The sequence below is a fragment of the Urocitellus parryii genome, chromosome 1, assembly GCF_045843805.1.
Source record: "Urocitellus parryii isolate mUroPar1 chromosome 1, mUroPar1.hap1, whole genome shotgun sequence".
Taxonomy (NCBI): Eukaryota; Metazoa; Chordata; class Mammalia; order Rodentia; family Sciuridae; genus Urocitellus; species Urocitellus parryii.
The window spans coordinates 6,091,729-6,118,952 of record NC_135531.1 but is presented as its reverse complement, the minus strand read 5'-3'; the positions used below and the strand labels follow the sequence as shown (position 1 = coordinate 6,118,952).

The following is a 27,224-nucleotide window of genomic DNA, read 5'->3' as shown; positions in this document are numbered from 1 at the left end:
GGTCCACCTGCCCCGGGAGGTGACCTCCAGCAGGAGGGCTCGCACCAGACAGTGATAGGCTGCAGTGTGCAGTGAAGTACCAGGTCGCCCGTGTGGCCTTGTGGCTGCTGCTCCACGCTGCTCGCAATGGACTATCACGACGGAAGTTCCTTCTATCCCTCCACAGGACGACTTGTCAACAGGAGACCCCCACAGCAAGAACCCTTTTATAAAAATGTGACCAGTACTAAATAAAATATGGGAAATTACCCAGGCAAGAGGCCTGCTCATGTAATCCCAGCAATTTGGGAGGCTGAGGCAGAAGAATCACAAATTCAAGGCCTATCTCAGCAACTTAGTCCCTGTCTCAAAATAAAAAATACACAAATAAAGGCCTGGGGATGTAGCTCAGTGGAAGAGTGCTCCTGGTTTCCATCCCCAGAACCACAAAATAAAATGCTGGGAATTATTTTACTCCATACCAACATTACCAGTAGTTTTTAGGGCATGACACTGTGCTGTCCCTCAGTATCTGTCAGGTCCTGGCTGCAAAACCCAGGACACCAAAGCCCATGGCGGCCCAAGTGGCTTATATAGAATGGTGTGGTGCCTGCATGTGCCCACATACATCCTCCCAGGTGCTCACAGCACCACACAAACACTGCTAAGACCGCAAACACACGTCCATCCACGCTCAGTAGACACACGATCTTCTGAATGCTCTCAATCTGCAGTTGCCTGACTCCACGGATGTGGAACACACAGAGCCAGCCACTTCCACACTGAGGTGCCACCAGCCAGGCAACAAGTGCACTTTTACCAGGCTACGCCTCTCAACACTGGACATACACACAGGTTCCATTCTCCAAGATGGTCCACAGAACTGTGTTAATGAAAAGTTTTAATCTTTTGCTTCTTCTTCCCACTTAACAAAAGCCCCAGGGAATTTCAGTGAGGTGACATCGGCATGAAACCACACCAGGCCTCCTATCTGCAGACAATGCAGGCATCAAGACCTCCTGGAGTTCAAGCTCCAGTCAGCTCACTGACATTCAGTCTCAAAATCAAGATCTGGAGGACACTGCTAGCCTCCAGATCTGCAGCCAGGCTGCTCCCAAGGAGAAGCTTCCTGTGGCAGACAGCAGCGCCAAGAAAGAGGGCCTAGGCTGACCGCCTCCTCCACAGCCTCAGGGGCCAGGGAGCCTGGTGGAGGCCCTGGTGGAGCCCCCCGTGGAGGCCCTGGGAGGACTTCCTAAGTAACTCATGCCTGCCCTTTCCTCTCTCCGGAGTTGTGGAGCACCGACTGATGGTTGGGGCTCCAGGAATGGGGACATCCGGGTAGCCCTGAGAAAGACAGCCAGGTGTGGAGTGAGGTAAGTGGGGCAGGAAGGTGCACTGGAGCCCTGGTGTTTACTGCGTTAATCTCATCTCCATACGCTGTGTCCTGACATCCCCCAGCTCTGGCGAATGACCCAGGAAGGTTCTGTGCCTCACGGATGCCTTCTTCGAGAGGCACCAAGCTGCAGGCCAGCTGCAGATGCTACAGGGCAGAACACATGGGCCGCAGCACCCACCAGGAGCAGAGCTATGCTGCTCTGCAGTGGGCTGGAGCTTCCTGTGGAGTCCTAGGTTTTGTCTTCAGTTTGGGGATTCTGTCGTGTAGAAAAGGAACCCTGCAAGCAATGGACATATAAGGCAGCAAGATTCTGATGGCTCATCCTGGAGAAGTGAATCCTGAGCTCCAGCAACAGCCCTGCCCACACAGACCAGGTGAGCTTGGAGACTCTTCTGCAGGAAGCCTGCAGACACCTCACAGTGGAGCGAGCCCAGCGCTTCACAGTCTGGTTATTTTAAGGATGGAAATGATGAGACCAGAGGTTTTGGGTGAATTTTAGTTTTTATCATGAAACTATTAAAGAACAATACAAAAACATTATTTTCCAGTATACTTTTGTACTAAAAATTGAAAAACAAACCAACAAAAAAGCTCTCATTTACAATCACTTCCTTAAGGGTCCAAACCCATTCAAGAGGTAATAACTGACTTTTCACAATGTTAATAAGTTTCACAAACTTCTGTTTCTAGTACCCAAAAGCAAGATTGATAGCCTCTGATGTCTTGGTATCAAGTGCACGCTCACCGTACGTACTGAGGAAGCCCAAATCTCTGTGCTATTTTAAGAGCAAAGGAAGGACCACAGAGAACCAAACTAAACCACTTAACAGATAATACAGCTATTGACGAAAACAGATGACCACCCCAGGATGACCTTCACCTGCAGAAGCTGAGCTGCTTGGATTAAGTGGTTCCCAACTGTCCAGGTCTGAATCAAAGCCAAGGATGACTGGTTGGTTCTGCCACAGATGTGGAGTGATGGGAGTGGTGGGGCAGCATCCTTCCCCCACTACCCGCACAGGGAAGAACACATTCTGCCCTAGGCTAAGCTGCCTTGTGCCCAACTCCCAGCCCCTGTGGCTCTGACCTCCACTCAGACCAAGCACAATGTGCACCTTGTTCAAAGGTGACTTCTCTGTATTCGACCCAATAAAGACTGGTTGGCAGCTGTGCTGTGGTTAAGTCAGCATGCAGAGAAACAGGGGACAGACCAGAGCCCACAGCCCCAGGAAGGACAACTGAGATTAAATGGCTATGGAGAGAACGGGGCGGAAGGACACCCAGATGGTGAGTGGAGCATCCTGCATGGGGACACATGTGGCTCTGCTCCCTGGGGCAGCTCCTGAAATTCTGCATCCCAAGGGTTCTCTAAGCAAACTACTGGTCAAAGGTCAGGATTCACTCAACATTTCCTTCAGGGAAAAGAAAGGTCAGAAAGAAAGGTGCACCATCCTCCAGAGTGGCCACAGACACGTCAGCCCTAAACCCACAGCCAGGAGTAGGTGCCCCCGAAGGCCGCGCTGCAGCTCCCAGCTCACCGAGGCTCCAGCACCCCTGGGTCCCTGGTCCTTGCTACCTATTCACCTGCCTTGGCTTACACTGAACAGCCCGTGACTCCTGTGAATTCCAGGTCCTAGGGGGAAAGGTGATTTTATGAATCGTACTTGACCTCAGTTCCCAGTCCTTCCTTTTATGATGTAAAATGCAACTGAAAATGCTGGAAACTCTTGTCAACCATTACTTTATTCCCTCTCTCCCTCTTCTCACTCTTCCTTCAAAAGCCTTCTCAGAAATCTGGGCTCCTTCACTCCAACTCCACAAGGTTGCTGCCTGCATTTTGCCAGAAAACAATGGCTCAGTAAAAATACGAGGCCTTAACTACAGCAGTTTTATAGATGTTATGACATGCTTTGATGCAATCAAAGTAAAACGACGCCTCCGAACCTGCTCTGTTGCACGGACAGGGTCTGGAAAGCGCAGGTTGCTAAGCAAATGACAAGTCCCAACACCCACAAGGGAATGACTGAATTGCTTCTACTAATCAGAGGGGTGATGATCCTCTTCAAAGAATCCCTTTACTGATGCAATTAATGGGCTAATTAGAAAGCATTTTTACTTATCTTTAACTATGTTATAAGGCAACTAGTATCTGCACAAATTAGTAAATCTTGAAGCGGGCTTTGAACGTGATTTTTTTTGTTTTTTTAATCTAGGCTTAGAACAAGTGAAAGAAAATAGACTGACACGTTAAATGAGAACCACCAGTGTTTCTAGGGCACCCACCACTGCTGTCAGAGCCTGCCCCGGCTTCCGTGCACACAGAGCTCTGAATGAAGCTGTGGGTGTTTTCAAATATGAATGGAAAGCAGGCAAGGCCCGGGAGAGTTCACGTAGGAGGAGGGCTGACGGCTGGGCAACAGAGAGGCACAGCCCTGGAGAGCAACAGGAGCAGCAGCTGGACCGAGAGGTGCGTCGTCCATGCAGTACACTCCCTGGGGCAGCCGAGTCTGCTCAAGTGATAGGTTAGATAGGTCAAGGCCAACAACACACCAGGACAGAAGGGCTCCACTGCTCTGAAGTCAATGTGGGACTCTGGTCCACACAAGCTCAGCTTCCAGGGAAAAGGAGCCTTCTCTCATCTTCCCTTTCAGATTTCCTTCTGGGGTCAGTCACACGGACACTGCAGCAGGTGGACATTCAAGGGCCTTTCAGAGCCTAGTCTGGTGAACAGAGATACCTTTGTGCAGCATGGGAAACACTAACACTCATCTCCCCTAGCAGAGCAAAACCAACCACACTGCAAATTTCAAGCAAAGGCCCTGGGGCCACTCAGTGGAGCACAAACCACAACAAGCCTTTCCTCCCCTCAGAAGAGAGAGCTAGATCTTAGGCACGAGCAGCAGCTTAGAGGAGTAAAGCCATGGAGTAAGTATTTAACGTGGGAGTCCACACTCTGGCTAAGCCCCGTACCAATGAAGAGATCTACAAAGAAAACTCTGTTGAGGACCAAGACGAAGCCAACACCAGCAATCCACCAACCCAGGGTACCCATGTCCCACTACTAAAAACCATTACTAGTCACTCTATCACAAGCCTGAGAAGCACTGAGTCTCAGGCACAGAGGTGGCAAACCCAGGGATGGGCACCCACCTTGCTTAGCACAGACTGGACCAGCTGAGAGCAAAGCCCCCCACGAGCTTGAGGGGTCATCTCCTAACACACTGTCTGTGGGAACTCACAGCTGGGGACCTGCAGACTCTGCAAACGCTGGCAGCCAGGGGAGCAGCTGGGGATCAAAGAGGCCCAGAGGGGCTGCCACAGAGCCTCACCTTCTGGCTTCCCTGGCTGGCCGGCTGGCCAGTCTTACAGCACAGTCACATTACAACCACTGACCACTGCAGACCACTCTGGGCTGTTCTGAAGGAACCCCCCACCACTGTGAAACTGCAGAAGTATCTGGAAGCCACAGTTCCCAAGCCCAGCTTGGTAGCTCAGGCAGCGAGATCATTTTTGAAACGGAAACAGCTTTCCTCCCTGTTATCCTTCCAGACATCCTTACTCTGGATGAAAGAAAAGTGAGGGTTACTGTTTGGAACAAAAATGTGTAATAAAAGGCAGGAATCCCCAAACTCAGTATTCTGGGTATACCACAGCTACCTCACCAGTATTTCCTTAGATCTCCCAAACAGTTCCTGAAGCAGATAATACTGTCTCCATTTTACAGATGAGAAAGTTAAGTCAGGACTCACTAGACAGGTGGTGGACTGGCCTGAGACTACAGAGCCAGGATTTGAAGGCAGAGTTGAGCAGCTCTTCAATTTGAACCCTTATCCAACCCGTGCCACACCCAGGAAGTGACCAGACACAGAAACAAGAGGTCACTGTGGTACTCTAACCAAGAGGGAAAAGTATAAATATAATCCTCCAATTACTCAGTAAACAATGTAGCATTATACAATATTTTTTAATTGTGTGAAAGAGCTTGTCCATGACAGGAGAAATACTGGTCAAAACTCTCCTCCAGAATTAGATTCTAACAAATACAAAATGAAACATTTGTTACATAATTAAAGCAACATTGAAAATAATGAAAACAAATATGCTCAAATGTTAATTATAGCAAAATCATGAATAGCTACTTTGTATTTTCCAAATTTTTCTCAGTGAGTTTATTATTGCTTTTATAGCAACCAGAACAGGTACCAGCACTTCAGATTTACTAATCCACACTCACCTATCACAAAGATCAAAGAATAGATGCCACCCCAAGTCAACAGTTTTAGAAACCACCTGAGACAGCAGCACCCATCCCACCCCATCTGCAAATCCATTCTCCTGAAAGCTACCCCACAATCCCAGGAAACCTGTGCCAATGTGGAAGCTGAGCACCAGAACAACTATGTGCTAAGGGAGCACCTGCCCCAGAGGTCCCAGGGTTCTCAGCAGAGGCACTGCATCTGGACCAGACAGGACTCCAGGACGCATTCAGACTCATGGAAAGAAATGCTCCCGTTCACTAGCAGTGATACCACACTACTATTCTTCCTAACTGCCATCTGCCTCTCTGCCCAGGCACTCACTGTATGACACACGTCACTCTGTGTGACCCCAATAACCACCACGGCCATCCATTCTGCACGCTAACTGGCCTCAGTCACACAGCCAGCATGCGACCCTGGACAGGGGCAGCAGCAGCACCTGCCTTCTTCCCCAGCACTCAACCTTCTGGGGCCCTGCCAAATGACAGAAAGAAAAAGGGCAACCGGGCAGGTTCAACAGTTAATAGAACTTACAGACAGAAGGAAAAAAATCGAGAGAGAAAATGAGAGAAGAGAACCTAATGGGTGCGCACACTTACCTCAGTTCTATAGTTGAGAAAGCAGAAGTGGCTCTCTCACGGCAAACCTACCACGGTGCAGGCTCTGCCCTGAGAGCCGGCAGAGCAGGAGCAAGACAGAGCCACGCCAGGCCCTGCTCTCGACAAGGAGAGGGAAAGATAAGTGAATAATCAAAACATACCCAAAACACACATGTATAAATTTAGCCTGGTGGCACACAGCCATGAACAAGGCTACTTCAGGATGAGTAGCCAGGGACAGTCTCCCAAGAGCTGGAGTTAAGGCTGGGTAGGAAGGAGGAGCAGCCAGCCAAGTATAGTGGGACAAGGACCCCAAGTGAGTCCAGAAAGAGAGGGAGCAGCCCAGCCTACAGCAGTCAAATGCCTGAGCTAATGTTACAGTTCAGAGTGAGCCCCTCCCTGTCCCCAGTGCACTGACTATAGGGCAAACAGGAGGCCACAAGGCAGTCGAGAAAACCCAGTTCCACAAAAGACAAGACTTGACCAAGAGAAATGAGCCATCAGAAAGTCGAAATTATTCAGGGTATACAGTCCAGACCCCAATGAGGGCAGCCCACCGCCCACTCCAACCTCCACTCTCCACCACTCAGTGCCAGCAGGCCAAAGACAGCCCAAAACACGGCCGGACTTTCAGGCCTGCAGCCTGGGCAAAAAGAGGAAGTTCCAGGTATGGTGGAGGGGCTTCCTAAGAACGTACTGTACCCACGGGCAGGGCACGGCACGGGACGGCACCACATGGTAAATACTGGAGACCATACCATAGAAATATGCCATAAGTAGGAGGAGCCATAAGTAAGAGGGAGCAGGAGAGGGGTCAGAGCCCTACACACAGTAAAACTAGTGACCATGCAGGAAAAAAAGACTTGAGAATCAGAAAGAAACCAGTACAGTGCCTGGTGCTGTAGAAAGACAGGGGAGGGGGGCAACAAGCTAGAAAGGAGACAGGCGGAGGAAGAGGCCACAAGAAGCTACTGCACCCCAGTAACAGAAGACCAGGGCAAGCAGTCAAGCAAGTGATGGCAGCCATCCAGGCGTTCCCACCCACAAATGGTGACCACAGCAACAAGGCAGCAGGACTCCAGGAGGTCTGCCTCCTACACCAAAGGCGCACCAGCAGGGTCTGAGCAGACTACGCTCTCCAGAGGACCACATGCAGATGGAGGTGTGGTCCAGACAGTGGCCACCAGTCACCGGCCACAACTGTAAGCCAGAAATGAGGGCAGCACACATGGCTCAGGGCCACAGAGGCCATTCACTGGTGGTGAGGCACAGCAGACTTCAGGGAATGCGGCCCCACCGGCTCTTCCTTCAACCCTGGCCATTCAGCACACACAACAGAGCAGCACTGGCAGTGGCTCCCATGTGCAGATGGAGCAAAGAAGCACAGCGCTGGGCCTCAGGACAAGGACAAGATGCCAGGGTCACGGCAAAGCAACTCACCACGTCACAGCTGGGAACACTGTGATGCTTCACAGGGAAAACGAGGCCCTACAAAGCTGAGTGGAACAGGCGAGCAGGCACAAAGGGGCAGCACCAGCCTTGAGAACTAGGGAGAAGGCGGAGACCTCCAGGAGCCCCGGGAGTCCTACAGGCCAGCACCAGTCTGCACACAGGACCAAGATGCACCAAGGAGGGAGGCCTGGACTGCCTGGGTCAGCGTGCGCCCTGCTGCTTTTCAGCCACCAACCTTGCAAGACCCTCAGACACTCACTCTGTGCCTGGATCCCCTCATGTGGAACAGGGGCATCCTGGTACACCACAAGGACTACTATGGGGACTTAATAAACCCACAGTAAAGTTCTGAGAAAAGGACTTGGAACTCAGAGCAATAAATATTAGTGAGTATAACTAGAGAACAAAACACAAATGCTTAAAAATTATGGCAATGTGTAAATTATTATGTGTAAATTAAATGTGCCATTATTACGTAAATAACGTAATACAAATTGGGAGGTTTATATATTCATAAAGAACTGATTTCTACAAACTGCAAAGCGGCAGGCAAATCAATGTTTCATGAAAATGACTTTTTTGCACTTGGCCACCTAAGATTTCCACCATGTTTCATGTTCTTAGTCTCAGCTATACCTCTTAGAAACTAGTATTTCTATCTGAAGTTGTACATCTCTCACTTTTAAGCAAAATTAATAATTTATCAAATTTTAAATAAAGACAACACGATTTTAATGAAAGTTTTTCTGTGTCTATTTTTTCATTTGTCTATGGATTGATAGGCACATAAGTTGAGAAAGAAGGATCTACAACCAGAGTCACCTAATTGTACGTTGGTTATTTCTGGGTGGTGAGATTTAAAAAAAAAAAGAATCAGTTTTATAAAAGCAATGTTATTGTTTATAAATTAGCATAAAGCATTCTTAGAAATAATCTCTAAAGTGATTAGCAACATAAGCGACACAGTGTCACACAGCAGTGTTGTCACCAGCCTTGTAAAGTAGCCACTCTCACCAGCAGGAGACAGTGCCAGGTCCTCCCGTCTGGTCTGTACAAATCTACTCTCAGATTCCTTTTGGGGGAAATGAGGGCACTAGCTGTCTGCCTCTGGGGCACCTGACCACTTCAGGGACTAGGCTAGGTAGAGCTTCATGAGAATCTGCAATTCCTCCTTAGAAGTCAGTGTCACTTTTCTGGACCCAGAAACTGGAATTCAATGTAACTGTCTTCTTCCTATATATAGTCTTACCTCTTTGGACAATTCCCTTTCTGCTATGCATTTCCAGTGACTTAAAATGATGGACAATGACTCAGAGTGACTGGGCTCCAACACTGCCTCTGCACATACCAGCTGTGACCTCAGTGAGCCCTCTGCTTAGCTTCTAAGCCTCAATTTCTGTTTTGGAAGTGTGCACCAGAGTCTCTCCAGGGAGGATCCAGGGAGGACTCAGGAGAGGCCACATAAAGGAGCAAGAACAGAGCCTGGCCCAGGGTGTGGGAACAGACTCAGGAAGGCCAGCAATGGTCACTACTGTAGCTAGTTTTGAACATCACAGCCAGATGGGAACAGGGGAAAAGCAGCAGCACCCACCTGGTAAAGGAGGTCTGTGAACAGTAAGTTACCTTCCTCAACCACAGACCTTTCTTTTTTATTTTTAATTTTTTTAGTTGTAGATGGACACAATACCTTTATTCTATTTATATATTTATATGTGGTGCTGAGGATCAAACCCCAGTGCCTCACACATGCTAGGCAAGCGCTCTACCACTAAGCCATAACCCCAGCCCCACCACAGACCTTTCAATTTCTATGGTTTTACTCTAAAATTGCTCCTGAAAGACCCTTTTATCCTTAACAATTCCCTAAGCCTGAGTTCATTCCAAGGCTTCACCTCACTTGACAGTTATCTCAAATTTCCATTCTTTAGTGTCTCAGCATTTCTTTCTGTCCATCCTGACTGTACTTCAGTGTATACATCAGTATCCTGCAAGTCAGGCTTTGATGGAACATGAACTCCAGGCAGATCACCTTTTGCCTTCTTTTATAGAGTAACTCATGGCTATACTTTAGAATTTCCTTGAATTTCACAGACCATGCAAAGTATCTTCTTTTATATTCAGGTTATCATCTCCTACCTGTTCTCCTCTTTTTGAAAATCCATGTTGCTTAACGTTAAAGATGTCCATTACCAAAATAGACATCTTTACAGTGCTGTCCTACAGCTCCCATCTCTGCCAATTCACCAAGTTCAGCTCCCTTTCTGGGAGGCAGTGGAGAGGAACCCGGCTATCCCTACTAAGGGCCTGCATATGGTCCCCAGTTCTATTTCTAGGTGCCCTTGGCCAAAATGCTTCCACCTCCTGATGATTAACCTCTCTCTAGCAGGAGCTGCTGTGGAGGTCTGTGGGATGCAGGTCATGCCCCCTGCCTGGGGGTCTGATGTGCACTCCACTGCTATTCCCACCTCAGATCTTCCAGAGTCCTTGCACAGAACAACAGTCTGCAAGTCAATAGCTCATCAGGTGATCCCAGGCAGAACGCAACTGCTCAGAACATTCCGGCTCCCGCCCTCCCTACTGCCTCCTTCAAGCCACCTGTGCAAAGCTGAAGAAAGTTTGGGTCCAGTGCGCTGCAGCAGAGGACTCTCCTCACACTCCCCTCTCCAGATCCAGCACCTTCCTGACTGGGTGACCTTCAACGAATCCTCACCAGAGGAACTATGCCATGGCCTGTGACTCTGATCTCTCCCTCTAGGAAACAGGAAAAGCCCTTTTACCCAAGATACCTTATCAGGTATGCCAGTGACTAGATAAATGTCATCCCCAGTCCTGGTCATACTTCTTTCACCTGACACTCTTCAGAGTTCTTAGACATAGTCCTGGGCTGACATTTCCAATTCTGCACTCTTTGCCTGATCACATTAGGCGGTTTAGGCTAGGCTTTTTATCTGCAGAATGGGAGTGACCCTGCTCATCTCATCGCTATGATCTGCAAATTCATGAAGGAAAATCCAGGAGAGCAACAGCCCCAAAGAGCCCCATGTATTGATGCACTGGGTGCTGGTGACTGAGGAAGCTGCCAGATGGAGAAAAGATCACCTAGACTACTGTCAGTAACTGTGCACAAGCCAACAATCTGCACCTTAAAAGTTTTTCCAAGTATACAGGGGTGGTGACGCACACCTGTAATCCCAGCAGCTTGGAAGGCTGAAGCAGGAGGATCAAAGCCAGCCTCAGCAACTTAGGCCCTAAGCAACTCAGTGAGATCCTGACTCTAAAAAAATATATAAAAAAGGGCTGGGGTTATGGCTCAGTGGTTATATATCCCTGGGTTCAATCCTCCGTACCAAAAAAAAAAAAAATTCTTCCAAGTTACACTTTGCCTTTGAACCTATTTTATGCTTCATGTGTTATTAAAATAGCCTTTTGAAAGGATTTTCATTGGAAACTCAAACACAATTACTAGAGCTTTCCAAGTGGAGACTTGCTGAGCAACACATTTTTTTTTTACCGCCATTTGAGTTGTGATTTATTTCAACAACTGTCACCAAATCAAGCACTATGTTTCAAATACAGTCTTAAAAGTCACACCAGTTCAGCACTGTCCAAATGTATGGTCATATGTATTTTTCCTGAAATTAAATAAAATTTAAATTCAGTTCTTTGATCACATCAGTCATACTTTAAGTGCTGGCTAGCCGCGTAGGGCCTGTGGCTGCTGTGTTGGACAGTCCAAGCACCACCGTGCCCTCTTCACAAAGCACTGCTGTACCGTGTTTTTCCAGCTGAATGCTCCCATCCCATACTCTGTCTTCCTTCGCCACCTATGGAACACCATGCTGGAGGGCCCAGAGAAACAGCAGCACTTCTCTCCACTCGCCCTTCCCCGTGAGCACAGAAAGCAAGCATAGCCGACCTGAAACAAGCTGCACCTTGAACCAGCTGCACAGCAGCATGTGCACACCTGAGCAAGTCCCGAGGACCCCGGGAGCTACCATTCTTGTTTACATACTGCAGAGCAAGCACTACTGCACTGCTTAAGTTTATAAAAATCAAAGGTATCTCTCAGTGCAAAGGAAGGATTTCCAGAATTTCCACAGCATCACCTTAGTCTGACGGTGCCTACACCTCCTCCCCTCTCCAACACTGGAACTTCAGTCTCTAGTTCTCCAAGAGAAAAATTTTGGCCTAAAAGAGAAAGATGTCTGCATTTTCCAAGACCAAGTGAAAGGCTTTTCCTGCTGGCAACAATAACTCCCTAATTTAGGGTTTCAACTTCCTTTGAGAAGAGGAGAAAGAAGGAAAGGAGTGGCATTAACCCTTCCCCTGGCAATTCACAAAGCGCTTCCAGGTCTTCCTTTGAGATGCTCTGTGAAGTGGACATCTTAGACTCTGCTTCTTGGGTGGGGAAAGGGGGGCTCAGAAGTTAGAACTGAGGTGAACCCAATAAACCCAGACTACAGAATGTGTGTCCTGGGCCAACCACGGGCTCCGGAGGCCATGCCATGCTTCCCAACACCAGGGAATGGGTTTGAGGCAAAATCCATTTTACTTTCCATTTGAAATAGTTTAACTTTCCATTTTCCTTAAACTCCTGCACCCTGGCCATTCCTTCAAATCAACAGGATTCCAGAAAGACAATGATAACCTGGGATCTTTTAAGCATGCAGAGATATAGATACTACCTACACTCAACACGCTATCACCAATCTTAAACCACAGGAGAGAATGCTTGGTTGTGCAGAGCCATTGTCTTGGAAAAGGAAAAAACCACAAACCCACAATAAAAAAAAATGTGTTGTGATAATCAAGGACGTTCCTAGCCAACCTAAGAGTGCTTCCTTCTAGTCCACCCTGTCATCTGTGAGATAGTCTGCACAGAGACCTACTTTCCTGAATACTGTTTTGCATTCTATACTGCAAGACATAACGCCAATATAATCTCTCTTCAGGAAGGCAAGCACAAATAAATTGCTATAGGCAATTAATTATTATGCATTTAATTCCTTCAGAATTGACAATCAAACTTTTAAAATGTCTAAGACGACAAAAGTTTTCCTCAGCATTTGGTTTATGAATACCATGTAGATTTGCCATCCCTCACCAACTTTCCTGAGTTGGCAGGTCCTGTCTTTCATTTGACATGTGTCCAGTGCCTGGTGTGGGTGTGGGTGTGGGTGTGGGTGTGTGTGTGTGTGTGTGTGTGTGTGTGTGTATGCGCGCACTGAGAATGCAAGCCGAAGGGACCCAGGAGAGCCGTGGTCTGTTTTCTCAGAAGGATACTGAAGTCCGTAAGTGGAACACACAAATACGGGGAAGGGCTGAGGAAAGGACAGAAAAAGAACTGTGAGGGGTCTTCTTGCTCCTCCTGAAGGAAGCACAGTGCTGAGGTCCCGAGCAAGTCACCATTCCCTGGATCCCGGGCTGCAGGCCAAGTGTTGCCCACCTCTTCTGAAGAGCAAAGATGGACTGTTGTACATCTACAATGAGGTGAAACACCAACCCCCACCTGCACAGGAATGACAACTTTCCTAAACTGGCCAATGCAGGACACCTCATCAACAGGACTTTTCAATCACAATGTTTTCAAGTGTCACATGGGTCTCCTGTAAATGCTTCTTAAATGACTTATTTTAAAAAACAGTGTATCTATAAGAGGCACAGAAACATTCTCATTGCTCTCATGGTCACTCTAGTTGCCCAATTCTAGAGGTGACAATCAAGCTAGAGGACAGGCCCAGCAATATACAAGTTACCGCAACAGACTGGAGTCCAGTCAAGAGACAGAAATGCTGGACAAGACAAGCAGAGCCTCCTCAGTGTCCAGAGGACAGAGGAAACTCCAGGCAAGGACATCTGCACTGTAGCAGGCAGCACCCTAATGCCCAGAACCTGGGTCTCTAATGAGACTGACATGCCAGGATCGTACTGTACTGGTATGTGGCCGCAGCAGGCGGGTATCTGGCGGGGCCCATCTAGTCATGTGAGTCCTGAGAAGCAGAAGGCTTTCTCCCATTGACAGGGGACATCCTAAGAGATTCAAAGCACCTTGCTGGTTTGAAGATGGACAAGGCCATGAGCCAAAGAATACAGGTGCCCTGAAGCTGAAGGAGGGTCCAGTTAGCAGTCAGCAAAGAATGAGGGACCTAGTAGTACCACTGCAAGAAAGTGAACTCTGCCATACTAAGAACATGCTACTAAGTGAGTGGACCTTGAGAACCAGATGAAAAGGCAACCAGCCCATGCTCCGACTTTAGCCTTACAAGTCTGAGCAGAGAACTGAGTCCACCACCCCAATTTAACTAAGACAAAATAGTGCTGCTCTAAGCTGGAATTTGTGGTGAACTGTTATATAGCAACAGAAAACTAGAACAGCACAGAGCTCTCAAGAACAAGATGCTGAATTACTGTGCATCTCAACACTGGGGGAGGAGACAGGATGTCTGGGGCACACATCACTGCCTACCTAGATCACTGGCGCCCAAGCTCAGAGCCTGGCCCTCACAGAAGCCCTCTGCAAGGCATGCCTTCCCATCCAACTCTGCTTCAGAGGAGAGCAGCCACAGCACCACAGTCCTGGGCAAGTCTTAGCAACACTGTGGCTTCAGTCTCCTGTGAGCCTGGGGACCAATTCTGTCCCTGGTATCGCCACCTGTGGCCTGACTGGCTGCCCCATCAAAATTAAGTTTCTGAACTTGAGCTTTTTTTTTTTTTTTTTTTTTTTTGGTGTTGCTAGGGATTAGAACCCAGGACCTAGTGCATATAAGGCAAGCACTCTACCAACTGAGCTATGTTCCCAGCCTAAACTTGAGCATTTTTAATTACAATACCCCCACTTTTTTTTTTCTGCACAACTAGAAGATCTGATCCCAAACCATAAGACCTAACCAATGAATACAATGTTTTTATTTTCAACCAAGGTGGACAATTATCGCTCCTCCTGCTAGCCACTTGCATGAATCCAGCTAGGATGAGAACCAGGAAGGTATATTAAACAGTGACCAAATTCTGGGAGCTTACATTAAAATACAAATCTTAACATTATAAAAAACTTTTTTCTCTAAAATATTAACCTAAAAATTATTTTTTTAAATAATAAGTCACAACCATGTGTTATTTCTATTAAAGGAAATAGCATTGGTTTTTCATTGAATGCTCCCAGCAATAAGATGAACAGAATCTGCTCTCACTTGCACAGCTTGAGTATGAAGCCATTTTTTTCAAAAACTTTGAGGAGTCTCATTTTTCCAGAGGACCAGCCTACGGACAACTCTAACCTTCCTTTTCCTACGGACAACTCTAACCTTCCTTTTCCCAAGAGAGGGTCTACAGCACCCCGGTGGGCAGCACCTTCTCCAGCATCAGCTGTCCTATGTGGGTTCTGGCGCATCAGTGACCGGGCATGGGGTTTAAGCAGTTCTCCAGCAGGACTTTCCTCAGCTCTATGCCAGGCAGCAGCCTGCACTTTGTGGAGAACGGCCACTGTACGATGGGAAGGAATAAACGATGTTATTATGAAGTGGGAAGGATCTGGGGGAAACTGACTTTGTAAGTGATCCATGTGGCAGAAAACATTTGTGGAGTGGGGTCATTCTCGCTTCCACTCCAACAATCTACCTTAAAGGCCTCCGAGAATGGAACCCAGAAAGCAAGATCCACTTGTGCCATTGAGAGCCTTGGAGGCAGATCTCACAATAAGCTCGCCCACCAGCATGTCCCATGATGTTCACAGAAAGACAGAGAAGAGGAAAAAGGCAATTGGAGTGCTGACAGCAGGCCTTGCCAGGCCTTCACCTTGCCTCCCACTCAGGCCTCCCAGGGATGTTCCGCGAGAGGTCCCACGGCTCTACTGGACATCCTGTAAAGTCAGGTTACAGTCATGGAGGCAAAAGAGGGATTCCAGTTGCCTCACCACGTACTGACTCCCTCAGGAGAACAGAGCCAAGGGAGCACGCACGGAGCTGGAAGGAGCTAGCCAGGGCCTGGAGGCACATCTAATACATGCCAACACTGGTCAGCTTCTCACAGACTTCAGACAAGGAACAGAATTTGTGTTAGGAGTACAGAAGACGTTAAAAGACCAACTACTGTCAAGGGACCTGCACAGGAAGCTATGTACAACTGCTGCCCATCTGAGTAAGCCAGCCTTCAGATGCCAAACTGAAGTGCAGCTGGTCAGAGTGCTGATCCATAGGTGTCTGCTGGGTCATCCACCCGCAACCTTCCTGGGGCTTTGCAACATTCTAGTGAGGGAGAAGCCAGGTATCTGAAGGCCACTCTCTCACCTCACTTATGGAGAACATTTCTTTACCACTAACCTGAGGCTTCTAAAGTTACTGGGACTGACCAGTGCAAAGAAGTAACAGCTAAAAGCACTGCACAAAAAGTGGCAGCAGCCAGAGGCTGGAGTCCACACTCCTTTCATGTCTCCAGACCAGAAAATCAAAAAGCTGGCATGTCTTGCACTATGCACCTAATTCCCAAAACAAAGGCTCTTGAGTGTTCAAAGAGAAATGGGATAACAACCAGAGGCAATGGCCAATTCCTAAACCAGGACCACCCTTTCTCCACTGGAGACGTAACTGCACTAATCCCTGTCTTCTCACCAGCTCCTTCACCCTAGTAGAGCCGGAAAGCAATCTGGCAGTCTCACAAGCCCAGTCAACAAGCAAAGTTTTCAAGGCATAAAACTCCTCCCAAGCAAAGGATGAATGGAGCAGGTTGCTATGTGGGCCACCAAACCAAGACCCACATGGGCCAAGTAGTGCTACTCAGACTCCTACCACAGGCCATGGCTTCTCCTTTCTTGAACTGCAGACACTGTCTTTCCAGAAATGCATACCCTGGAACCAAAGAAACTCTACACAGCTCCTCATCAACAAGGTCCTTCTCTGTTTGACAGCTAGACACACCCTGACATCACTTTTTTTCCTTTCTAAGCAACAAGGGAAGACCTGGTACTGGTCTTGTCCAGGGCCAAGTACCAGACACGGCTCTATCTTGACACCACAGGTTGTTTCACTTAAGACCAACAGGCGATACGGAAACAATCACTAATGCTACCTCCTTTCCTCTGACCACAGGCTGGGCCCCATCTCTGCTTTGATTTACTACTTCCTCTCCTGTCCCTTCTGAAAGGCGCCTGGAGCAGGCAACCTAGTGGAGAGCACCCCACCCTCCTCGGCACCTGGCATGCAGTGCTGGCAGGCTTCTCCTCTAGGCAGACATGGTAGAAAGTGTATTCACCTCCAAAATTCCTACTGTGGACGTGGCATATACCACCAGAGACAGGAAAGGAAGAGTCCCCAGGCAAAGGAGAAAGGAGGATTCATAGCTTCATAGCACATGATGGTAGCATCAACCTAGGTGGGAATCAAACCAGCCCTCCTACTGGCTTTAGAGCCCACTCTTAAACCCTACACCATGTTGTCTCTGAACTGAGCTGAAAAGCTGGGTAGCAGGGCAAGTAGATCGCTGAGCTTCCGGCCTTGGTATTTAGCCTGGGAGTGAGGGTGGAAAGAGGTTTCAGTAGAGGACTGGGAGGTTAGGGAATCTGATCACACCAGCTGACAGAGTATCTCAACCCACTGGCAGCATGGAAGACACCAGCCATGGGTTGCTTGGGAAGTCTCCACCACAGTGGCTGGAGGGCAAAGAGAATGAGGTATGGAGCGAGAGTGGAGCCAAACAGACAGCATCTGATCAATGACTGGACGTGGGGGGCAACAGGGTTGAGAGAAGCCAGATCTGCAAAAGCCGGACAGCCAGTGCTGATATGCACTAGGCAGGGGGCACTCAGAAGAGGGCCCAGTTTGGGGTTCAAGATCATAAGGGTGGGTGTTACAAACACCAGATCTTAGCATGGCACCTGGCCGACATGGCTCATCATCCAATGAAAGCAACAATACCACACACACCTAGAAGCCTACAGGTTACCAGTAAGAAAACTCCAAGAGCATGGGCGATACACACAATGACATGATGCCACCAATGCTTGTAAAGGACATATGTGCAACACCGTAAGGGGCCAAAACATGCTCTTCAACCAAAGACAATGTCTTCCAACACTTTCTACTTCAAAGAAGTAATAGGCTGGAAACCCAAAAGCCCCCAACATGAGACCCTAGGTTTACTGCCCTCAGCAAGAAGAGCCTGCCACGACCACTATACTCAGAGTTCTAAGACAAGGAAGTGAAAGGGCATAAGCAGAGAAGACTGGGCTCCACTTTGGTCTAAAGTGCATGCTCAAGCTTCAGGAATTTTAAGAAAGTAACATTTCTAGCCCAAACCAGGTGAAACAATTTGCAGAATGTGAAGCTATTACTATGTAGCATACACCACCCTTTAAAGTAGTATCTACTGGTGTTTCCAACATACTCCAAGTGGGAAATACACTGAGCTGTAAGAAGAAACATTTTAAGAAAGAATCCCAAAGCCTAGAATTTATGAGTGTCTTGTATAAGGCTCTACTATCCCTAACAACCCTAACACCCTGAGAAATCCTTCAGTCATTTTAAATCAGCAGAAACCGTTACAGCAAAGCTCATGGTTGAAGTCTTGAAACACAGACACAAAACTGTATGTACAAATATTTTGTTTCTAGAAATCTGGGAAAGTAAAACAAGGCAAAGTGGCCGGGTGAACAGCATCACACCTGAACAACTTCACCTGGGAGGAGTCCAGCCCACATACCCCTCATTGAGATCTGTTCCACACCTTGCTGTTTTTAGGTGCACTGAACTTGCAGAGACCTTTCAAGGCCCTCTTGGGCTGACGTGAGGTGTTCAAAATAAAGACAGCATCTTCCAAAGAACAAGTATACAGAGCAAGTCATTTTTTTTTCTTTTCTTTCCTTTTTTTTTTTTTCACCAGTAGCCAGCATTTAAATGCTTCAGATGATACTCTTTACGTTAATTTCTGCACAGAATTAAAACATAACTTGCAACTTCATCTCACCACCACCACCTACCCAAATCACTTCTAAAGTCACTTTTGGCTAAATTGCATCAGTACAAAAGCCTCATCCTTTAAAAGAGCTTTCTCAAAAGAGAAAAAAAAATTAAGTATTTACCTTCAATTTGACTCGAGTTCCCGACAATACTAAAACACTGAACTCACTTGAAACGCCAAACCTATCTAGCCCCACTTGGACAATGGGTCCCTAACTTTCCTGCTGGGAAAAAGAAAGAGAAAGTGCCAGTTACCCCTTCCACTGTCGGGGGCAGAGGAGTGAAACTTCAGCACCACGGGAGTCAGCCCCTTTCCAGCACTGACAGCCCCGGGCCGGCAGGCCACTCCTTCCTAAGGGAATCTAAAAAGCCTTTAGAGCACGGCAGGGCCTTGGCCTTCAACCCCATCCCGGAAACGCCGCGCGGCGGCCGCACTCACCCCTGGATGCCGGGGCTGTACGCGCGGCTCTTCCACGGCGTGCCGGGCCGCGGCGCCTGGGCCCCCGGGCCGCCCCCTCCGCTCAGCGCGGCCGCGCGGCTGCCCGACAGCAGGTAGTTGAGGCCGTAGGTGCTGGCCTTGTTCTCGCGTTTCCGGCGGCCGGGATGGAACTGGTGCTGCGGTGGGGAGCCTGCGGGCGCGGGGCCGCGCGGCCCGGAGTGCCCGTTAGCCGCGCCGGGAGCGCTGGGCGCGCCGTCGGCGAAGCCAAAGAAGGCGCCGCCGCGGCCGCCGCCCGCCCGGCCCAGCGAGGCGCTGCTGGAGGACGACGAGGAGCAGCCGGGGCTCTCGGTGCCCGACTCCGCGTTGGACGAGGACGAGGACGAGGACGAGGACGACAGCGACGGCGACTTGTGCAGGCGCCGCGCGCCCTCGGCCGCGGGCCCGAGCGCCGTCAGCAGTGCAGGGGGCAGAGCGGAGGGCCCGGGCGCCGGCGGCGGGGGCGACGCGGCGGACAGAGCGGGGCCCAGGCCGCCGCCCCGCCCGGCCGCCCCCGGCGCGGCCGCCGTGTCCAGCGCCGGCGAGTTGAGGCAGAAGTAGGACGCGAAGCCCGCGCCGCCGCGGCCCACGCCCTGCGAGGTCTCCCAGATCTGCATCCACAGGGCATTGGCCGGCCCCTTCTGCTCCGGCTGGATCCAGGCCACGCGCGGATCCATCCACGCGCCGCCCCCGCGGGGCCCGCGCCGCCGCCGCCGCGGCCCCGCCCCCGCCGCGCCCCGGGCCGCGCGCGGACGGACGGACGGACAGACGGACGGGCCTCGGGGCGCGCGGGCCCGGCTTGGGGCGCGCTCCCGCGGGTGCGGCGGCGGCCGGACAGGCGCGGCGCTCGGCGTTCGGCGCGGCCGCGGACGGCTGCGGCTCTGGCTCCCGCTCACACGGCGCGGGACGGGCGCGGGGGCCGGGGCGGCGGTGGCGGTGGCGGCGTTGCGCTCGGGCAGCGGGGAGAGGCCATCGGAGGGGCGGCGACCGGCCGAGGGGGCGGGCCCAGGCCCCGCGGCGGGACCCGCGGAGGCGCCGCCGCCCGAGCGCCGGGCCCTCGGTCACGCCCGCGCCGCGCGCTCCGTGTTCCTGCAGCGGCGGCGGCGGCGGCGAAAAGACACTGTCGGCGGCGACACGGCGTGGGGGAAGGAGGGGGCCGCCGCCTCCGCTCCAATGAGGGGCGGGGAGGGGGCGGGGGCGGCGGCAGGAGCGAGCCTCCCTCGCCGGGCCGCGGCGCAGTGCGCACGCGCGGCCGATTTCAAATCCTCACTAGACAGCGCCGCCTTGGTTACCGCGCCTGCGCACTGAGCGCCCGCGGCCCGGCAGGGAGGCCGGCGACGGAAGGCTGCGCGACGGGGCGGAGCTGAGGGCTGGAGGGCGGCGGCGGCGGCGGGTCGCTTCCAGACGGGGAAGGGGAAGGGTTGGGCTGGAGAGGAGGCCACGGCTGCCGCAGCGCGCAAGCTAGGCGTGCGGACATGCGCGCATTGGAATGTGATTCCGGCAGCCGTGGGCCGCGCCGCGCGTGCGCATGACCGCCGCCGCCTGCTGGAAGTTCTTTGCAGCCGGGCACGGGCTGCAGATGCGGTCTCGGCTTTTCCTGTGGCGGGTGGATCATCTCCATGAGTTCCAGTCCCCTCTAGGAAAGAACGAAATCACCCGGCTACCCGCCTGTGTGCGTTAGGGGGCCGTCAGGGTGGTCGCGCTGCGGTCAGTGTTGTCGGCGCCCCCTCCCACGTGCACCCCGCAACGGGACTGGCCGGCAAGTGCCTGTGCGCTGAGCTGCAGGAAGGGACGCGCCTCCGAAGGGCTGCGGCACAAGCCGCCTTCCCGGCAGGTCTGTTGCAGGTGTTTAATTCCCTTTAAAAATTCTTTTTTTTTTAAGAGAGAATTTTTAATATTTGTTTTTTAGTTTTCTGCGGACACAACATCTTTGTATGTGGTGCTGAGGATTGAACCCGGGCCGCACGCATGCCAGGTGAGCGCGCTACCACTTGAGCCACATGCCCAGCGCCCCCTTTAAAAATTATTTACTGTGCAAAAATAAACTTGCAAATCAGTTCCCCAGGCAGTGTGGACAGTGCTCGGCATTGGAGATGCAACTCCTGGGCCTGCCTGGGCGTCCAACCCGGGAGTTGGTCACACTGGGCAGCACCGAGTTGGCAGCACTCTTTAGGGAACTGCCCCCATCATTTGCCTCCTGGGTGATGCGGGTGTCCAGAGTGAGGGTATCGAGGTTGACAGTGGCATTGTTTGGAATGCAACGCTGACCGTGCGTTCTGTGAAGTCTGAAGCACAGGCCAGTCACTGTTGGTATTTGCTGTGGCAGGCAGACGAGCCTAGAACGCGCAAGGGCCCTGGTCTCCCACCAATGCAGATCCTCTAAGGTGGCACCTACTGGGGCCCTGACTCTGCCTTGGCCCCACAGCGCCTGGCTCCATCCTTTGGAAGCATAATGGAGTAAGGCCGTTTTAAAAGACAAATCTTAAAAGCTCTCCTTCTTGTCTGCATCACAGATGAACAGATATTATTAATTGCTGGACACTTTAAATATTGCACCAACTTGAAGTCCATGTATTGGTACTAAGGACTTTAGGCGAGTGGTGTTATTTACTACTAAAAATGAATGTTTCGGTTTAGACAGTTTTTAAGCAACTGTATATTGTACATGTGGAAAATATGACCAATTAGAATATGTGAGTTAAATGAACTACAGGAAACCCAGTACATTCCTTGTTAGTTTTGAACTCTGCTTCCAGTAGCTTCAACCAAAATCCTTGAAGTCATACCTGGTTTGTCTGTTGATAACCAACACACTCTTCCACTGGCCAGAAACATCCAGTACCAAACTGCTATCCTCCCGCATCTTTCCCCGTTTCAACTACCACTGTGTGTAGCCTGTGTTAAAACAGTGTCTCCAAGCTGATTTCCCACATTACATTCTTGCTCACTTCAGCATTTACCCACACAAGGACCTGAGTGAAAAAGTGTTTCTTTTTAAAAATTGGATCACCCAAGTCTATTCCAAACCTTTTCATGGCTTGCTTTCTCAGGAAAATATAACAGTCTTCCTGCTACCTATGCAACATTGTGCTGTTGTCCCTCCTCTCCCAGCTCTTTCCCTAACTCAGTCTTGAAGTCACAAGTTGGGCATACTGCTGCCATTACAGGGCCATTACACTTGCTGTTCTCCCTGCCTGGCTGTTCTTCCCAGACATCCTCAGGGTCCCTCCCTTCCCTCTAGCATAATGGCTTCCAAGTGGTTCTATTTAAACTGCACACTTAACATCTCCTATTTCCCTTTCCTGCTGTATTTTTCTCTTAGCATTTATCTCCATTGGTTTCCTGGGACTATTTAAACAAATTGAGTGGCATAAAAGAATGAATTTGTTCCCTCACAGTTCTGGAGACTACAAGTCTGCAATCAAGGTGTCAGCAAGACCACACTCTCTGAAGTTTCTATAGGAGTATCTGTTCATGCTTTCCCCTTAGCCTCTGGTGTTGTTGGCTAAGCATGACACTCCTTGGCTTGTAGACACATCATTCCAATCCCTGCCTCCTTCATGGCATCGTGTTTTCCCCAGCTCTGTCTTTTAAGAACACCATTTGTATTAGATTAGGACACACCAGAATGACATCATCTTAACCAATAACACATGGGGAGACCCTTTTTCCAAATAAGCATTCACAGTCACCAAGCCTAAGGATTTCAACATATCTTTGGGGACATACAATTCTATCCATGAGACTAACTCGTAGTTTATTGTCATATGTATTATCTATGTTCCTGCACTCCAATAAAATGTAAGGGCCACAAAAAAGAAATGTTTCTCCCTTTCTCTGCTGTGTGCCAGCTCCAGGACTGCCTGGCACATGTGGTTAGGTCCTCCATATACCCAGGTGGAATCAGCCAGCTCGACCACTGGGCATGACTGTGGGCAGCCGCCCTTACAAATCTCCCGGGGTCTGTTGCACAGGTTCTCATTGTCACTTGTCCAACGTTGGGCGCTTCTTCCCTGCTGTCTCGTGCACTGTCTTTGCAGTTTGCCTTCAGCCTACCCCTTTGATTTGATTCTTCAGCCACCAGACAACTTTTTATATTTATAGTCAGAGTTTTATTATTTATATATTTAATCACAAATCTTTTCATGTAAAAGGAGCAATATATTTCTGAATGCAAATCAAGAAACAATATTGAGAGTAAAATGCAGTTCTTGAGACCCAGATCAAGGGTCTTTGCTTATCAATATCTACAGAGAAGCCCAGCAGTTTGCCCTTGGGGCTAATACACACACACACACTCTCTCTCTCTCTCTCTCTCTCTCTCTCTCTCTCTCTCTCTCTCTCTCTTCCTCCCTCTGATTTTGGAGGAGGGATAAGATTAGACATTACACTATGTTTTTTGAGATTTTTTACCATGGAAAAATGGTTTGCAATGTATATTCCATGGACTACCCATGCCAGAATCAGCTGAACTGGTCAAAATGCAGATGTCTGGAGTTTACCCAATCTACCAAAAATCTACCAAAACTCTTGTTAGGAGCAAGCTCAGGAGTCTAGCTTAAGCAAATTCCCTGAGCGACTCTTAAGTACAGTGAAGTTTAAAAACTTCTGCCTTAACCAGTATTCCCAAACTCAGTAATGTAAGTATCTGGAAAAAATCAAAGTGTGTGTTTATTAGTTACTACTGAGTAACAAGCCACCCTCAAATGCAATGGCTTTACTGTTTCTCAAAGACGACCTCAGTCACCTGAGTTGTTCTACTGCTCAGATTGGACAAGGCCATGGTTGCAGTCATCTGGCAGGGCCGCAGAAGAGGGCTGCCCTAGAGCTACCACACTCTCACATGGCTGGCAGATGGCTGGCTGGCAGCTAGGGTGTCAGGTTCGACGGGCCCAAGGCTAGCCCCAGCTTGTTCTTAGCCTGGCTGAACATGATCTCCAGAAACAAGCAGATGTGCACAGGCTCAGAGCTGGTATCCCTCACTTCCTCAACATTCCCTGAGCCCAAGTGAGAGGCAAGGCCTTGATAAGAGAGCCATGGGGTGTGGAAATAGCCTCCATGTCCTGACTGAAGAAACTGCACGGGGCATGGGAAACTGGACAGGGAATAACTGGGGCTGCATTGTCCGAACCTCTGTCTTCACAAGGCATTTTTCCAGCGTGTCTCTGGGTCTTCGCCTCTTGTAAGGATGCCAGTCATTGGATTTAGGGTCCAACCAAAAACCAGGATGATTTCATCTTAAGATCTTTAACTGACTGCATCTGGAAAGACTCCCATTTCCAAATAAAGTCATATTCTGAGATCGTGGCTGGACTTGATTTTGGGGAGGACACCATTCAACCTACTACCAAAGCCTAAACAAAAGCAGAGGGTCATTTAGCTCACCTTGTAAGAAATTCAGAAATAGAGGTCCAGTGCTCTGGACTGTCCAAGCTGACCTGTCGGTCATCTGGCCTTTGCCCCGTGGCTGCCCTGCCCCAGTGCTCACATCCACACTCAAGTAGGAAGGGGAAACAGGGTGGACGGTGTCCATTGTATGTGACCCTTTTGATTGGAAAAGGGAGACCTTTCCAAGAACCCTCCAGATTTCTCCTTAAATATCCTTGACCAGAACTAGCTATGATGCCACTCCTAACTGCAAGAGAGGCTGGGAAAAGAGGCAGAAGCCAGCTGTACACCTCTGTTCATGCATGGGCCATGTTGAAAGACAAACTGAAAACACTCGCGGTGGGCATCCTGTAGATGTGAGGTCTGCCACCAGTCTCCTCCCCAGAGCCTGCTCTACCAAAACCCAGTTTTAAGTTTGACCTTGAACAGGGTGTCCCCACCATCATGTGCCCTGTGATTTCTTGTTAGGACAGCCAGAGGGCCTCCTCTCCCACATCACTCCAAAGCAGGATTTCTGTTGGGCTGATTAATCCCCTGGGCTTGGTAATGTCTAGAAACATTCTTGATCATTAGAACTAGAGTTTGCTCACTGCTGTGTTTCAGGTGCCTATGGATGAAGTGTAGAAGACACGGGGTTTTTTGTGGGAACATGTGGTGACTGGGAGCACAAAAGAGAAAGGAACCAGAAGGTGTTGCCAGACAGATCCTAGAAGATGCAGAGAAGTCATCTGATAGAGGAAGGACATTTCAGGTGTTAAAGTTTGAATATGAGGCGTACCCTAACAGATCCTGTTAATGCAGGAATATTCAGGGGTAGAATTATTGGATTGTGAGAGCTGTAACCTAATCAGTCCCTCCTAGTTTGAATGGACCCATGAGTGGGGCATGGCTGGGGGAGGTGGGTCACTGGAGCCTACCCTGGAAGGGTGCACCAGCAGCCCCTACTCCCCCCACCCTGCTTCCTGACACCACCATGAACTGAGTAATTTTCCTAAGCTGGACCCTTCCACCTGAGTAATTTTCCTAAGCTGGACCCTTCCACCGTGATGGGCTACCTCACCTCTGGCGCAGAGCAATGGAGTCGGCCATCTATGGACAGACCTCTGAAACCAGTGTCCTCAGTAAACTTTCTTCCTCTAAGTTGTTCTTGTTGGTTATTTGGGGGTATGTTGATCACCGTGACACAAAAGGTAACTAAAATACCAGGTGAGAGAACTGAGGACAGAATGGCCCAGGGTTCTCTGCATCCAGGGCTCGTGTATGGCAGCAGAAATCTACCCAGGTGGGTGATGCTGGTCAGGCACAGGGAGACTGGGTGTCCCATCACAGCACTCTGGGGATCCCATTTGAACATTTCCACTGAGGAGAGGTAGGACTCTGTTTTAAGAAGTCCACTCTGCCTTAACAGCTGGAGTTGAGAGGCAGGACTGAAGGTGGGGATAAAGGCTAACAGAAGCAGAAAACTAGTAGTAAGACCAGGTTAGGCCCGGAAAGGATTAGGAGATAGATTAGGGTTGTAGCTGATCTCAGATAACAGTGGTGTGACACATCCCAGTGCAGAGCGGGTCTGTGATGACATCTAGGTGTGGGGAAGGACAGGGGCCTCGACACAGTCGTGGGGATCCATCCAGGTGCTTTCATGAAGAAGTTCTGCCATTCCCCAGGGCCTGGGGTCCTCTGCTGGTTCTCTGCTGAGGACCAGCTGGGGATAAAAAAGTAGGAAGAGGGGTCCTTCAGGAGGCTTAGGGTCCAAGCCTAGTGGTGCCAGCACATCCTGTGCCCCCAAAACTCAGGCACAGCTTCCATCCAACCCAAGAGAAGCTGGAAAACGTGGTCCAGCTGAGAGCCCAGAACAAAAGGCACTGGATCTGGCCAGCACACTGCACTGACTTCACCACCAGGCATTCAGGAAAGTGAAGTCACCCGTACTCCATGATTGATCCCATGTGGTGGAAGGAGAGGGACTCTGAGCACTTCCGGGTTTCCACTGAGGAGGGTGGGACGGGATGGCTCCAATGGGGGGCACAGGAACCACCGCCCCAGCAGGACCATGGGTCGATGTTATAGCACCATGGGACACTTGGCATTCTCTGTTGGTTTTACTGTGTGGTCTGCTCACCATTCATAGGAGAAATGCCTCCTTTTATTTTTTTAAGTGGCTATAATCTACAACATAAACATAAAAATAACTTGAATGCAAGCAGGAAAATACCTATTTTCAATATTTCTTCCTCATCCTGTGAAGACACCTCCCTTTCTTCATCTGTCCTCACTCTCTGGGTTTGGTCTGAGGTGACAACAGGAAGCAATTACTGGGCTGCTCCTCAGCTGTTGAAGACACCACAGCCCCTGGGTGCTTCCTGCAGAGCAGAGTTTGCTGCTGTCCCTGGCTGGGGTCATCGTGCCAGTGCTGGCCCATTCTTACAGCTCAGGGAGTAAGGCTGTGGCTCTGCACAGAGGACAGGTGACAGGTGAGCAGAGCTGGGTGCACAAACCAGCTCGTCCATCTCAGGGAAAGTCTGTGGAACTTCCTCTGTTTTCAAGTCTATAACAGGCCATGTAGCACATTCTCAAACCCAGCCCTGTTTTTCTGCTAAGAACAGGGGCCATGGAGTCAATTGACCTGATGTTAATCACTGTGACATTTCCTGGCTGACAGCAAATGAGTGAGCCTGTCATTCCTCATCTTCAGGATGGGGTGATGCTTGTAACTCATTCTTAGCATTA

At 49.9% G+C, this 27,224-nt stretch overlaps 1 protein-coding gene across 2 annotated transcripts in view; it reads right to left on the bottom strand.

Moving 5' to 3' along the window:
- The window catches only part of Tent4a (terminal nucleotidyltransferase 4A), a 40,497-nt gene extending 20,711 nt beyond the window's left edge, over positions 1 to 19,786 (bottom strand). For both annotated transcript variants that reach the window (XM_026397084.2, XM_026397086.2), the window contains exon 1: positions 19,074 to 19,786. In XM_026397084.2, the coding sequence (XP_026252869.2) occupies positions 19,074 to 19,786 (713 nt within the window). The remainder of the gene's footprint in view (positions 1 to 19,073) is intronic.
- Positions 19,787 to 27,224: the final 7,438 nt, after the last annotated feature.